This window comes from Malaclemys terrapin, chromosome 2 (assembly GCF_027887155.1).
Source record: "Malaclemys terrapin pileata isolate rMalTer1 chromosome 2, rMalTer1.hap1, whole genome shotgun sequence".
Classification (NCBI taxonomy): Eukaryota; Metazoa; Chordata; order Testudines; family Emydidae; genus Malaclemys; species Malaclemys terrapin.
This window is the reverse complement of record NC_071506.1, coordinates 111,792,289-111,807,634: the sequence shown is the minus strand read 5'-3', so window position 1 is coordinate 111,807,634 and position 15,346 is coordinate 111,792,289. Positions and strand designations below refer to the sequence as shown.

General features: G+C 43.0%; 1 protein-coding gene across 9 annotated transcripts in view; it reads left to right on the top strand.

Moving 5' to 3' along the window:
- PHACTR1 (phosphatase and actin regulator 1) overlaps positions 1–15,346 on the top strand; it is a 418,901-nt gene that overhangs the window by 390,603 nt on the left and 12,952 nt on the right. For all 9 annotated transcript variants that reach the window (XM_054018764.1, XM_054018762.1, XM_054018763.1 and 6 more), the window contains 2 exons: positions 1,478–1,539; positions 13,235–13,375. In XM_054018764.1, the coding sequence (XP_053874739.1) occupies positions 1,478–1,539; positions 13,235–13,375 (203 nt within the window). The remainder of the gene's footprint in view (positions 1–1,477; positions 1,540–13,234; positions 13,376–15,346) is intronic.

The window sequence follows — 15,346 nt, the reverse complement described above, 5'->3', positions numbered from 1 at the left end:
GAGGCTTGTGAAAGTTTAATAGAGCTGGCAGTGCTAGATATTACTTTCCTGAGCCTTTGTGATACAGGCTTGTCTTGGTAAGAAACTGCCATGTGGCCTATTTGGTTTTAGTTTGTTTAGCATGTCGCCCCCCAGTGTTGGCTGTTGTGCTCCTGTGCTGTGTTATGCAAGGCCCAGATCAGAAGGACCTTCTCACCACTCTGTTGGACAATAGCTCAGATAATGGCAGTCTGTCTGGGACTTTACCCACTACCCCTATTGTGAGTTTCGTTTCCAGACCCTCCACTGAGTAGCTGTGGACAAATTATCCTGTGGCCAGGGAAAAAATACCTCTGCTTCTTCCCAAGCTCCTGCCCTCTCAGCCTGTTCTTCTCAGAGGCTAGCTGTATTATCACTGTCCTCTGCTAGGCCACCAGAATGCAGACAATGGTTTCTGGAGCACTGGCTGTCTGCCTGGTAATGCTAAAAAGTGAAACACACAAAGAAGTAAATTTCATACTGATACTGAGGCAGAAGATGTGGATATTTCATGAGGCATAGAAGAAAGTGCAGTAGCAAATGAGTAGGGAAGTTCGCTGTTCCCAGAAGGACTTTCTCTGCATCTGACAAGCCCTGAAATATAAGTAGGGCCCTACCAAATTCACGGTCATGAGAAATACCTCACAGACTGGGAAATCTGGTTCCCCCCACCCCCCGTGAAATCTGGTCTTTTGTGTGCTTTTACCCTATATTATACAGATTTCATGGGGGAGACCAGTGGTTCTCAAATTGGGGGTCCTGACCCAAAAAGGAGTGGCGGGGGGGTCACAAGGTTATTTTAAGGGGGTCACAGTATTGCCAACCTTACTTCTGTACTGCCTGCAGAGCTAAGCGGTCGAAGAGCGGTGGTTGCTGGCCTGGCACCAGCCAGTAGCAGCATATAAGTAAGGGGTGGCAATACCATACCATGCCATCCTTTCTTCTGTGCTGCTGTCTTCAGAGCTGGGCAGCTAGAGAGTGGCAGCTGCTGACCAAGGGCCCAGCTCTGAAGGCAGCAGTGCAGAGGGTGGCAATACCATACCATGCCATCCTTTCTTCCACACTGCTGCTGGTGGTGATTCTGCCTTCAGAGCTGGGATCCCGGCCAGCAGCTGCCACTGGATGGACTATGACCAGCTCTGATGGCAGTGCCGCCACCAGCAGCAGCACAAAAGGGTAGCAGTACTGCAACTCCCACTACAATAACCTTGTGACACCCCCACACACACACACAGACGCACACAACTCCTTTTTGGGTCAGGATCCCTACAATTACAATACTGTGACATTTCAGATTTAAATAGCTGAAATCATGAAATTTACTATTTTTAAAATCCTACGACCGTGAAATTGACCAAAATGGACCGTGAATTTGGTATACTGATGTAGAGGCTTATTCATTGCATACTGTGAGTTTTGATCGTGCCAACTGTCTAGAATCATGTCAATCTTTTTCTAGCTCGGAATGAGCAAGAGGAGCAGGAGGAAAAACGGGAGATAAAGAGAAGATTAACACGCAAGGTGAGAGGCAACTTTTATACTGTTGTAGTCCAGCTGGAACTTTCTACTGACTGCATAAACCTTTGCCTTTTTCTTTTCCAGAGCACCCTTTTTAAAAAGAGAACTTAAAATATTATTGAACGAAATCTTAAACGACTGTCTATGCATTTTAAGGGCGAAAACCCAGGGGAAAGAGAGGAGCATCTCTGGGGACTTCCAGGGCAATTATTAGAAATAATGGAATGAAAATGAGCAAAGGAAAATTTAGGCTGAAGAGCAGGAAAGCATTTCTTAAGAGTAGCCTGTAAGAGTAAAAGCTTAACATTGATCTAATGCTATTTCCATTGAAGTCAGTGGCTCCCAATGATTTCTATGGGAGCAGAGTTAAGATAATGCTGAGTGCTTTTGAAAATCCTACTCAAGACACATTATACTGGGGAATGGACTTTTAATGGAAGGGAACTGTTGCCTTAACATTTAAAACTAGATAGGAACAAAGCTGTGGAGAATAGTGTGTAGTGCAGAAAAGGGAACAATCCTGTCTTGGCAGAAGAGGATGGACTAGATGACCTAATAGGTCTTTGCCATCTATGATGTTTCTACTCTTAAGGTTAAATAGTAGTAATTTTATATATACTTGGTGAGCTGGTGTGAATCCTCATAGAGCAGTGGTGGGCAACCTGCAGTCCTCCGCCACTTCCCGCAGCTCCCATTGGCCACTGGGAGCTGTGGGCAGCCGGGCCTGCGGACGGTCAATGTAAACAGTCTTGCGGCTCGCCAGTGGATTACCCTGACAGGCCGCAGGTTGCCCACCACTGTCCTAGAACCATTGATTTCAGCGGCACTATACTAATTTATATTCGTTGAGGACCTTGCCTGTTGTTTTTAAATAAAGTTTGTTTGGCAATTATATCAATATTTCCCATATGAGGAGAGAGATGGAAGAAGCACTACTGTGAACTCATACCGTTAAATAATTCTCTTCTCCAAACAATTTTATAAACACCAAAAAGTTGAATAGAGAGTTGTAACATATATAAATAATAAAACTGATAAAGGACTATAAACAGGATATATGTTGTAATATGAAATCAAAAGTTTTAATTCCAGGCTAATATTTGGGTCAGTTCGTCTTCTGTCTAACCTGGCTTCTTTCACCCTTAGAAATAATGGCCCAGAGTCTCACTCTATAGCTGTATCTTGTCAATGGAGCTATGCCAATTTACAGATGAGGATCTGGCCCACTGAGCTATAATGTTTTAAAAAAAAAAAAAAAACCATAACTTCCTGACAACAAGACTAAGCACATTTCCACTGCCATCCTGTTATACCGATGTTTGAGGAAAAGAATCAATTCACACTTCAAGGCAAAGCTCGGGTTAATCTCTGCACAGAAATTGCAAATATCATTTTGCAAGTCTTTCATTCTTGTTATATTTAGACAGGCAAACATGTACAGGAATCCAGTCCAAATGGTAGTGCTATTTGCTAAACAAACATGCGAGATAGAAACATTGCACACGCGCACACACACACACACACACGAATAATTGCCAAAGAATCTGGCTTTCATATACCAACCTGCCCTGTCACTGTACAGTTCCCCGCCACACACCCGCCCTTCAGGAAATGCAGAAGGCAAGAGCAGCTACTTGCACTGAAGAGGTCACCACTACAAGTGTTCTGTCTACTGCAGTGGTCTCCAACCTTTTTACGCCCAAGATCACTTTTTTAATTTAAAGGCAACCCAGGATCAACCCGGCCCCTTCCCCAAAGCCCTGCCCCACTCACTCCATCCCCTGCTCTCTCCCCATCACTCACTTTCCGCCACCCTCACTCGCTTTTACCAGGCTGGGGTGGGGGGTTGGGGAGGAGGTGCAGGGTCTTGGCTGGAGCCGAGGGGTTCACAGTGTGGGAGGGGGCTCTGGGCTGAGCCTGGGGCAGGGGGTTGGGGTGCAGGAGGGGGTATAGGGTGCTGGCTCTGGGAGGGGGGTCAGGGATGGTTTGGGGGGGTGGGGCTTGGGGTGCTGCGGGGGCAGTGCTTGCAGGCAGGAGCAGCGCGTGGAGGGAGACCCCTGCCCCCGGGCACGCTGCCCACTTCCGGGAGCACCATGGGGCTGGGACAGGCAGGAAGCTTGTCTTAGTGGCAGCCCCGCTGTGCCACTGGAGATTGTGATCAACTGGGAGATCCTAGTTGGTGACCACTGGTCTACTGTATAACTGCAACTCTACCTGTGATCCTGAAGATTTCAGTTACTTGACAGGCAATTCCTGTTCACACTTGCAAACAATAGCAACAGTTGAGCCTGTTACTGCACAGCCTCCATTCCCATTAAACTAGGTTCTTTGTCGCTCATATCACACTCTAGACATGTTCCTTTTGGCCGTTTTTGGACTTTTACTAAATAAGGATATGATCTCATGAGCCCTACACTCTAATCACAGTGAATTTCAGTGGGAGCTTTGTGCATGGAAAGCTCCTGGGATCAGGCCCTAAGTGGATACATGGCTTAGGTTGTTTATCTGTTTTCAATTTTTAAACTAATTGTTCTAGTGACAGCTTCTAATTGTCTGTAATTATACAGAAAGAACCATGGTACTTCAATACTATTGGATTTTGCTGTGATCTACGAATGTACTGTGTCCCTGTAGATAACAAATGCTCAGAAATCACTAGAGAGAAGGAATGAATAAAGTTTGAAAGTTGACAAATAACAATTAGGAATGCCAAGTACCTGGTGAATTTCAGAAAGATTACAATTATTCCCCAAGCTCTCGCTTTCATGAATATGGCCCAGATGTGTCTCTGCATCTTGAGTACCATGGCAGGTTCTCTCTGCCCAGCTGTACTGAAGTCTTATTAGCAAAGGATGTTAAACCTGAGATCAGGGACAAAGCTAACTGGTCTTTCCAAATGTTTACTCCACTATACCTGCCTGTTTCTGGGTGGTATTTAATGTACACACACACGGAGCAAATTCAAGGTGATGAAATATATGCAGAGCTTTACTGAAGTAGCATTGTATGTTTAACAACAACAGGGAAAGATGGTTCTGTAGTGTCCATTCTAAAGTCTCTTAACTGTTAAAACATTAAACAACACAAATTGTTACCCATCTGATTTTGTGAGACCGTCTTGTCTTCAATGGAACAGTTCCACTTCAGTGACCAGGGGCACCTCCAGAAATTCTTCACGTGAACCACGCTCACCTTGCGGCAGCTGGGTGCCTGTCCCATAAGGCTGGGCCCCTGTCCCATGGGGCTGGGCATTGCAAATTGTCATACAGAGTCACAACCACCCTCAGGTTTGCCCAGCAACCACTCCATCCAGGAGCTACTGAGCGAAACCTGAGTGGCATTGTGACCTCGCATGCCAGGTCGCAACACCATTTGATTTGGGGGCCCCCCTCTCAAATGGGAGGCTAAGGCAAACTGCCCCTTTCCCTTCCCCCCACCACCTCTGGGCAAACCTACTGTCCAACTAGTACCCCTGCCATTGCTATGCACCATGCATAATACACGTGTGGCTGCGGGCACCACTGACAGTGTCCTTGAAAATCTTCTAGGACTGGCCTTTTGTCACAGGATGATGATGTATTGAAATATGACGCACTATAAAAATGACATGAGATTTTATCCCATGGGCAAACTGTTAAAGGTTACATTTTTAATACAGACATCCAAATGGAGACCTCTTAAAAGCCCAGAAAGGACTGGAAAGGAGCCGTTGATGATTTCATAAGCTTCATTACACAGAAATCCTCAGTGCAATTCAAAGAGCAACTTAGATTTACTGTAAATCTGAAACCCTGAAATAAATCTCTCACGGACCTGGACCTAGATCCAGATCAGGGACAGAGTAACGCATTCCTGACGTGTGTGTGGAAGTCCTAAAGAATGGATCAGTGGTCCGGGGGCACTGTAGATGGATCAGAAACTTCATAGTAAGGGAAGCACTGGAGAGAGTGGGTCAACAGGATGCATCAAGGAGTTTCAGGATGGTGAGGGAAGGCAGCCAAGGCTGCAGATGAACATCACAGGGGTTGTTGAGGAGTCTGTACAAATTGTTTCCTCTTCATTCTTTCGTATGGCAACTTAAAATGTGACAGTTGTTTCCTGTATGGCTCAAATGCTGATAGCCTAACCCACAGAAAGTTCAGTTTGGTTTTGTAAACTGGTTTTTTGCCTGTGTTGTCCTGGAAGTCTAATTCCAGCTTCTGTGGATTTCACTATGTACATATATCTCTCTCTAGTTATTTACATAGCGCTCATCACCGTGCAGGCTTTCTTGGCCCGTAAGAGGGTGAATACAGTGCCCAGCTGTCGTGCCTCAGCCTTCTCTGCAGCTCCTTCTGAAAATAGGGCCAAAACTACATGTTCTTCTTCAGGTGGCCTCTGCACATTCCCACTCTTGGGATGAACTGACAGTGCATCTTGAACGAGCAGAACCTTCAGTTAGCAATGCCTGTTGGGGAGCACTCTCCTGGCCCCTGCTCCTCCCCTTGCAGCTCCTAATGTCAGGGCATGGCACACAGACTACCTTCGTTCCTTCCATCCACAGGAGCAGATGGACCAGGAGCCTTGCCAGGTTTTTGGATCATTCCCCGTGCAGCAGCCTTCAATTAGATTTTCATTAGTTCTACATTATTCTTTTCTTTTCTTGTTTTTTTTTTAACTAAGGATCTGATATGTCAGAATTAACAATAGCAAAGAAACTATTTCTTTCTTTATTTCATTCAGGTGTGTTAGCTCAAAATTGCAACAAAGGATGCAATCCCCCAGGATCAAAGGGGGTGTCTCTTGCCCTGCCGTTTTTCTAAACTCTCCCTTTGGTAACTTTAGAAATGACCCACCTGGTTTTCAGTGTTCTGGGTTCACTTTTTAGGAGTAAGATTGCCCTGCCAGCTCTCGATGGTTTATTAGTGTCCGCAGTAAGTACCTGGCTAATCCATCATCTGGACAGACAATTTAAAAGAATCAGACAAGCTATACCAGCTGCATCTTGCCAGTTCCCATCCTGGCAGATGCATCCAGCTTCAGTTTCGTTGGTGGTGGTGTCTGCCATTCAAAGAGCAAGAGGAAGTAAAGTCCACAATCTGGTAACGCCGTATGACCAGCTCTGTTTAAGCAAGGCAGCTCATCGTACCGTCCAGAGAGAATAATGCTTCTTGACAAACTCCCCAGATGTGCAGAGACCACTTGAAGAAGAATGAAGTTTACTCACCTGTCACTGGAGTTCTTCAGGGTGGACTCTGCACATTCGCCCTCCCTGCCCACCTCCCCCTCTTCCTCCGAATCCTAATTTCAATTTTGTACCTGGGGGGCGGGGGGTGATGAAAAGAACTGAGGTGGTTGGCCCACCGGGCACACATGGTATAGCCCTGCCCTCCAACCATTCAGAGCCACGAGGAAAGGGGCACTCCAACAGATGCTGCTACTAGAAGCTACCCCAGTATGACCTGCACCACTGGCATATCCAAAGTGTGTGACCATTCAGAGTCCATCTTGAAGAATTCTGATTACAGGTGAGTAACCTTCCTTTAGAGATTCTGAGTCATCGGGAAATGCTGCAAGGAATTTATCGTCTGTTACCGGTGCATGAGTTTTGATGGAAACTGGGGTGGATAGATAGGGTAAGAGTAAATTCCCCATTAGAACTTCCATAGAACCCTAAGAAGATGACGAATAAGTGACGGGATATAGCAACATCTTAGGGCTTGTCTGCCTGTGGCGAAAAGCCCATAATAGCTAGTACACAAGAGCTATTCTGCACTAGCTTCCCATGTGGACACTCTTACTCCTCACTAACAATTCCTTGGTTGATATAAGTTTAGCCACTTTGGAAGTGGATTAATCTAAACCCCACAAAGGCATTCTTAGTGCAGAGCAAGCTCAGCATTTAGTTGCATACCCAGTAACATCTGAACCCTACGTTATTCTTGGCTATACAGGGGATCGGTGGTTTGGTTTGCCAACCTGAGGAGACAGCACTTTGGTTTGTTTTAGCTTGCAAACGGGGTTCTTATCAAAGGTTGAAATTAGCTGCTGTTTTATCTCCAAAGTTCCTGACGACATTGAAAGAAATCCCCTTCTTCCCCTCACCCCTGCTTCCATACAGAGGCTGGTTCTGATCTCATTTATACTGATGGAACTCTATTGACTTCAGGGGAGTTCCTCCTGATTTCCCTAATGTGAGACCAATATCCAGCCCAAGGGATTATACTCCCCAACTCCCCAATATTCACATACATGCACCCCCTGTATACACCCGAAGGAGGAAAAGATACATGTATATCTCATTGGCAGCACAAATGGGAGCAATGAAAATTCCCTCTGCCCATATTTTATGTTGCTTAAAAAATGTTAGGGTTCATTCCAGATATTGACACTGAAACCTGTACTAGTGAACACCAGCTTTTTTAGGAAACTTCCCGTCCTAAAACACTGCCCCAAAGCATCCCTTAGCATACTGGGAGAAAGCTTAGCTTCATTAAAGTCTGTAGCAAAACTTTCATTGACTTGATGAAGCCAGGACTTCATCCACTGGGTACAATTCTTCTCCATCTTTTTTGGTAGACCACCTTCATTAAGCAACCAGTTTTGTCAGGCTCTTGACTGAATGCTTGAGGCAGGTTTCACTGTTTTTATAATGGTCACGTAACCCACCTGACCATTATGAGGAGGCAGTCATCAGTTTTACTAGTTGTCCACTAAGTAGCTATTTTTGACCCAAAAGATACTGTAGCTCATGAGAGAGAAACTAAATTCCCAGCAAAGGTCTCCGAGCAAATCACCTGAATGTCCTTGCCATGAACAAACACTGTAGTGGCATATACTGTTTTTCTGCTTAAGGACCCAGTCCTGCAAAGTACTGAGCATTCAGAACTCCACTGAGGTCAGTAGGATTTGAGAGTTCTGTGCACCTTGGAGAATCAGACCCACTGGGAGCTGAGGATGCTTAGCAGTGCACAAGAGGTGCTCATGCTGTGCAGTATTGGACCCTAAGAGAGACTGTAAATAACAGGACTTAATGCAAAGAGAGAACCAAAATGAATTGCTGACAGATCAGTATGTTAACTATGTAAATAACCGATAACCGCCATAGTTATTGCTGTCTGTCTAAAGCACAAACATTCTTTGTAGTAGTCTCTTATTTTATTTATTATTATCAGATCCTTATTTGGTTTAATGTACTGAGTATTTAGTGTGTATAAATATGATTTTATTATAAAAATTATATATGTGAGTATATATAATTATTAATATTCTTCGTATTACCATAGCACCTACGAGCCCTACTCCTAAGCTGTTCAAGCCTTTGTTGCAATTTTGAGCTAACACACCTGAATGAAATAAACTTCAAAGTTCCATGGCATTGAAGCCGCTTGGCACCTGTGCCTCCTGGACATGTGAGAAGCGCCACCCATATACCCACACACCAGCTTGGCACTGTATGCCACGGTGCATCAAACAGCATCCTCGTGTCTGCCTCCTGCAGGGAAAATAAGCAAATTATTTAGTATGGCAACATCGCCCAAATATTAAACCAGGTTAAATGTGGAAAATGGGCAAGGAGCTATGAAAGAAAAACAAGTGTATAAAAAAAGCCTTCCCTCACCCCAAAACGACTGCAGTAATTTATCAGTCAAAGTCTGTAAAAATTGACTTCAATGTTTCCTTTGAATCCATCTTTTGAAAACTGCATTTAGTTTACAGGCTTTCATCTTTTGATCAAATGTCATCACCTACTATATAAATAGGGTATTAAATACAAAAAAAAAAAAAATCCTACTTTTAAATAACGACCAGGGTCTGTCATGAACTGACAAGAGCTCAGAAATGAAAAGATAACACTGACACTTCATCCTTAATTCATGTTGTGGGGAAAAGAGGCACATTGAGGCTAATAGAAGATGGAGTGTCAACCTTATCTTTGAATGTCCTGGCTTTTCGTTCCAGCCTTGATATTATTTAAATGTAGGGGTGGTTTGGGTATTTTCTTGCTGGTTCATTTGCGGTTTAGATAAAAATTTAGAGGAGAGATAATCATGTTTACCTGCTGCAGAGCTGCTTGAACAGCAATGCTGTAATATTAACAGAGTTGACAGCATTTGTTTCTCTATTATTTTAAAAGGTACATAACCCCTAATACATAATTTACAATCATATTTGATGTGAGCTGTAATACACAGAGAGAAGGACCATCTACAAGATGGAAATTACCATGGTTACAGCCCAAATGTTTTTCTTGCTTTTGAGGACAGAAAAAAACATGGGCAAGAACCGTGTATTAACCCTGATATAGGCTATAAATAGCTCATTACCATGTTTTGCAGGTGGTGGTTTTGCTTTTTCTGCCCTGATAAGTAATAAGAGAGTGTGTTTATAACATAATCATGTTTCAGCCAACTTTGTTGGTTATCTCTGTAGTGTTGACAGAATCACAGAGACAGTTGTACTTTATACACATTTCTCTTTTCAGCTTGACTGACAAAGTACTGTGTATCCCAAAGATAGCTTTGTATTATTGTCTGGAACAAATAGTTCACAAAAGTAGCAAAAAATATTGTACAGGCCAAGATGCACTGTTGTTTTCAAAAAACAAGATGGCCTGGGATGTTGTTAGCAGAGTTTAATGAAGCCCCACTTTGACATCACAATGTGCATTTTCCCCGTCCAACCCGGCATACTCAGTGTCTGCTGTTTTTCCTGAGCGTGGGATTGGGCATAGGCAATAGCTACTGTTCTCAGGCCACTGTTAGTACAGTTTGCGTAAAAGTGATTGCAATTGTTTTAATTAAATACACACCACAAAATCCTCCCATAAAACTCTGACTTCATATCAAAGATAGTGTGAGAGAAAACAGCTGCTTTTAGAATCTCTGCAATTTTGGCTGCATCAGCAATATTTTCCAAATAGTCATCTTTCTTTTTTCTGTTGTAAACCAATAAGGTCCTTCCCTGTTAAATCAGCCTTGCAGAAAACTATTTTCATCCATACAGTAGTAGCAGCAAACATAGGAATTAACCTAATTCACCTCAGCGACATGTGAACACCAAAACCTAATTGGGACCATTGAAATGGTATCATTATTAAGTATGGGCTTTTTTTAATCTTTGTTCCTTTAAAAAGCTTAGGAAATGTAACATGGAAGAAAAACTGTTAATGTAACATTGGAGTTGCACAAAAATCACAAAGGGTAAATTTTCAAACCATCTAAGTGATCTTCAAAAATAATTTAGGCACATAGGAGCCTAAAGCTCATTGAAAGTCACTAGTATTTAGGCGAGGAGGTATTTAGGCACCTAACTCGTATTGATTGATGGCCTAAATACCTTTGAGGATCAGGGCCTAAGTCAGTTTTGAATATGGGACTTAGGCTCGTAAGTCACTTAGACATTTTTGAAAATGTTGCCCTTCGGCTTATTTGAAATTTTTAATCAAAATTAAGAAATGCAAAAGTTAAGATTATCCCAGCACTATTAGCTCAGCTATGTTGCACATGTGTAGTATTTACCATTTCTGTTTTTCTGGTTAACTGGGTAGCAGTATATGTTAGGTATGTAAAATGTTGAATGGCTTACTCAATCCATTTTCCATTTTAATGCAGCATTTTGAGTTGGTGTAGAATGCCTTCATAATGTTGATTAATTTTGTTGGAATTCCATATTGTTTCACAATTTTCCACATTGTTTCTCTATTTACACTATCGAATGCCTTTTGAAAGTCCACAAAATTGATGGCATGACTGCCTTGGAATTCAACTGTGGTTTCAATAATCCAACTCAGGGTGAAAATAGCGTTTGTGCACGATCTCCCTTGTCTAAATCCAGATTGTTGTTCACGTAGGATGGTATCCATCTTTCCTTTCATTTTGTTCAGGAGGACTGCTGCTAATACTTTTCCTGTGACAGATAGAACTGTTACTCCCCTCCAATTTGAATAATTGTTTAGATCACCTTTCTTTGGTAACTTGATTATAATATCGAGGGTCCATTCTTCCAGCACTTTCTCCTCCATCCATATTTTGTTGCATTTCATCACAAATGTCTGAGAAGAATACTGGGAATAACATATAGAGATAGGAAGACAAATGAAGAAGTCAGAAAAATTCCTGGACAAGGCACCCTCTCACAAATAATCTACAAAAGAAGACATCAGTGGCTGGGACATATGCTAAGAATGGAAAAAGAACACTTACCGAATACCGCCCTTGAATGGAAGCCAGAAAATGCAAGAAAAGAGGAAGATCGCAAATAACATGGAAACGAACAGTTCTGAACGACATCAAGCACCTCAATATGAAATGGGAAGATTTGGAGAGAAGGGCAGTTGACAGGCAAGGATGACAAATGTGGGTAGCCCAATGTGCAGCAAAGCACGGGACGGACTAAGGTCTAAGGTAATATAAAATGTATTTTGTGCCATAAGGCTTATTGTATGGGCAACATGGCCAAGTTAAAATTGCTATTGGAACTTTAACTTTTGCAGTTTCTTACATACTGTGAGTTTAGCTGTTCAGCCATAATGCTGGATTAATGCAACTGTTTGCATCGAATACATATATATAGTCTCTTCTTTAGAAAAGTACATATAATTCCAATTGACAGTAATGGGAATTCTGTGCATTCAAAGAGAATAAATCCCTTACAGCCAAATTCTGCCCTTGGATACATGCACATAGCTGACTACGGTATATGTGGACTATGGGCATATTATTTTTGATTTGTGTTTTTAAGCATGGTTGGCCTACATTTCTGCAGAACTCAGAAAAATTGCTTTGGAACAATGAAGATGGTTTCTTGACATGATGCAATACGTGCCTGAAATTTTTTCTTGTACTCAATATAATCTGTTAAAAAATCCAATATACTGTGACATAAAATCAAACTAAAGATAAAGTGAAAAGCTAAATGAGCAAAAGCCATCCTGCCTTCCTTTCCATGAGGTATTACAATGGTAAGTAATGGCGCTTTGTCACCTTTCGAGCATAATTCAGAAAGGAATAGGCTCACTTCCTCAGCCTGCAGCCTCCAGTGCAGCAAAAGAGCACACATCACAACCCAGGAGTGGGCGTGGGCGGTGGGGAGGTGCTAGGGTGACCAAATAACAAATGTCAAAAATCGGGACACTTTTTTGGGGGTGGGAGGGGGAATATGGTTGCCTATATTAGACAAAGCCCCTAATACTGCAACAGTGCCGATAATATCGAGACGTCTGGTCTCCCTAGGAGGTGCGTGAAGGTGGCTAGTCACCTTTGTGTTCTCCTGATCTTCCTGTGCCTGTGATACACTGGGCCAGTCTCTGGTATTAGCTTGACGTCTGCTGGGTATCAACAGTAGCCAGGGATCAGTGAAGCATAGGGATGTTCCAGCCACAGTCCCTCCCCAATCTACTGCCCCTACTCCAGCTATAGGGGGGATGGCATATCAGTTGCTATGCCGGCTCTGTGCCACCGAGGGATCCTCCTGCAACCAGGTACTCCAACTCTAGGGCCTTTTTGCACCCTCATATCTGGTATTCAGAAGGCAAAACAGTGGTTTGTCTTCCAGCCACTGAATATGCAGAAGGTAATTAAAACCAATGAAGCTGACCATGTTACCTTTGGGACCTACTATCATTATGATCATTCTGCCTGTAAAATAACTCAATGAATAGCACTGGCGGGCGGGGAGGAATTACGTTTCAGTGCCCTTTCTCCCCTTGTACCTGCAGCTGAGCCAAAGGCCCACAGTGGAAGAGCTGCGTGAGAAAAAGATCCTCATCCGTTTCAGTGACTACGTGGAAGTGGCAGATGCTCAGGACTACGACAGGAGGGCGGACAAACCCTGGACGCGACTCTCAGCCGCCGACAAAGTAAGCCCAATGAGCTTAGGCTCCAGTAGCAGCTGTGTATTGATCACAAGGTTCAGTAATGCGGGTGTGACACGACACTGCGAACAGGGGCCTAACCTCAACTCAGTCTCCTTCCAAAGGTGGCCAGGGGACAGGCTATAATGCCTGGTCTGCCCACAGATTTTGTACCTGCCTAACTGTGCTGGTTAGGAATGCGATCGTAATTAATATAGTTATGCCAGAACATTCCCTAGCATGGATATAGATATACCTATATAAAGGTGCTTTATATCAGCATAACTTATTCCCCTTCCTATACAGGAATAAACTATGCTGGTGTAACCTCTTTTATACTGGCATATAACTGCATCAACACTAGAAGGATTGTACTGCTTTATCTGTACCTGTAGAGTTAAAATAGTACAGCTTTTGAATGTAGACAAGGCCTAAGAGCGGCTGGCTGGAAGGTAGAGGGTGAAATGCCTTTGGGAGGGTACTGACCATCCAGAGTTGCAGGGCTGCGTTGAACCCCAAGCTGATGAGTTTTCTATTCCTTTTCTGCTGATGTTAATGTATTTTGTTTTCTTGTTGTAAACATGAAGCCTCATTTGCCAATCCCGGTAAACCAGGACTAATCCCAGTGAAATCAATGGAGTTATACTGGCGTAAAATCAGCATTAGAGGGGAATCAGGATCTCTGAGGAATTTGTGCGTGTGTGTTGGTCGGTTGCGCTGAATAATTCTACCAGTTTATGGGTGGGGAGCTCGTACAAGCAAGGTTGCACATGATACCTGGAGACGGAATTAATGAACCAGTACCGCAGTGGCACTCACTAAAACTGTAGTCACATCATTAATCAATCCTTGGGTGCAAAATGTCAATTGATAAAATTGTCAAAAGCACCTGTCCAATAGAAAGCCACTGGGTCTCAGTTGCTTTTGAAAATTTTACTCAGTATTTTTATCTTAAGACAGGAGGGATAGAACATGATTTTGGATCACTTGATGATTGCCCTGTTCTGTTCATTCCCTTTGAAGCATCTGGCATTGGCCACTGCCATAAGACAGGATACTGGGCTAGATGAACTACTGGTCTGACCCAATATGGCTGTTCTTATGTTATGTTCTTTCCTGCTCCCCAAAAGTTTTTTAACCACCTAATCATTGTCTTATGTGCCATATATATTGAGAAATATATCAATTCTCTGTATCAAGTGCACCTTTTTTTGAGTGTTAGTGGAGTCTGGCACATCAGTTATTCCTATATTCTACCACCACATTGAGTCTGTGGTGGGAATCAGCAGCAAAGGGCTTACTGCCCTGGCATTATATAAATTTAACACTGAGGTTGCAGAAAGAAGGTGGACTGTATTCACACTTCAGGCTGTTTCCACTTGTTTCTTTGTCCTACTATGTAGAGTACAATGTCTGTCTCAAGCAGAGACAAGGTGATAGCGCCACAAAGTGAGACAGAGAAATTTAAACTTATTACCTTTCTCAAGACAGACAAGACTATAGGCCTGAGAAATGTTACACCCACTCTTTGGCCCCTTTACATTGCCACTGTGATTTAAAGGGTCCATAGTTTAAATGGAAATCAGGATCTAAATTTTTTTTTAATGTGGAACTGTGTCAGCCCAGCATGTTACCACCAGGCTGTGTAGTCCAGTAGACAGGAAATAAAACTGGGAGCCCTGATTTCTATTCCTGACCCTACAGCTGACTAACTGTGCAATTAAGGCTTGTCTACACAGGCAGGTGTTAGCAGTTATACCAGTATAGCTAAACCAATATAGTTATATCAGTATAACTACCCATGGGGACATTCTTATTCTAGTATAAGAGTGGCTTTCTTCAGTTTAGCTTTAATCCCTTCCAAAGCAATGAAAACCAAACCAAAAAAAGCCTTTACTTATTCCAGAATAAGACTGTCCATCCTGGGCATTATGTTGAGATAACTATATCAGTTTCAATTCACATCTTGGCTTATAC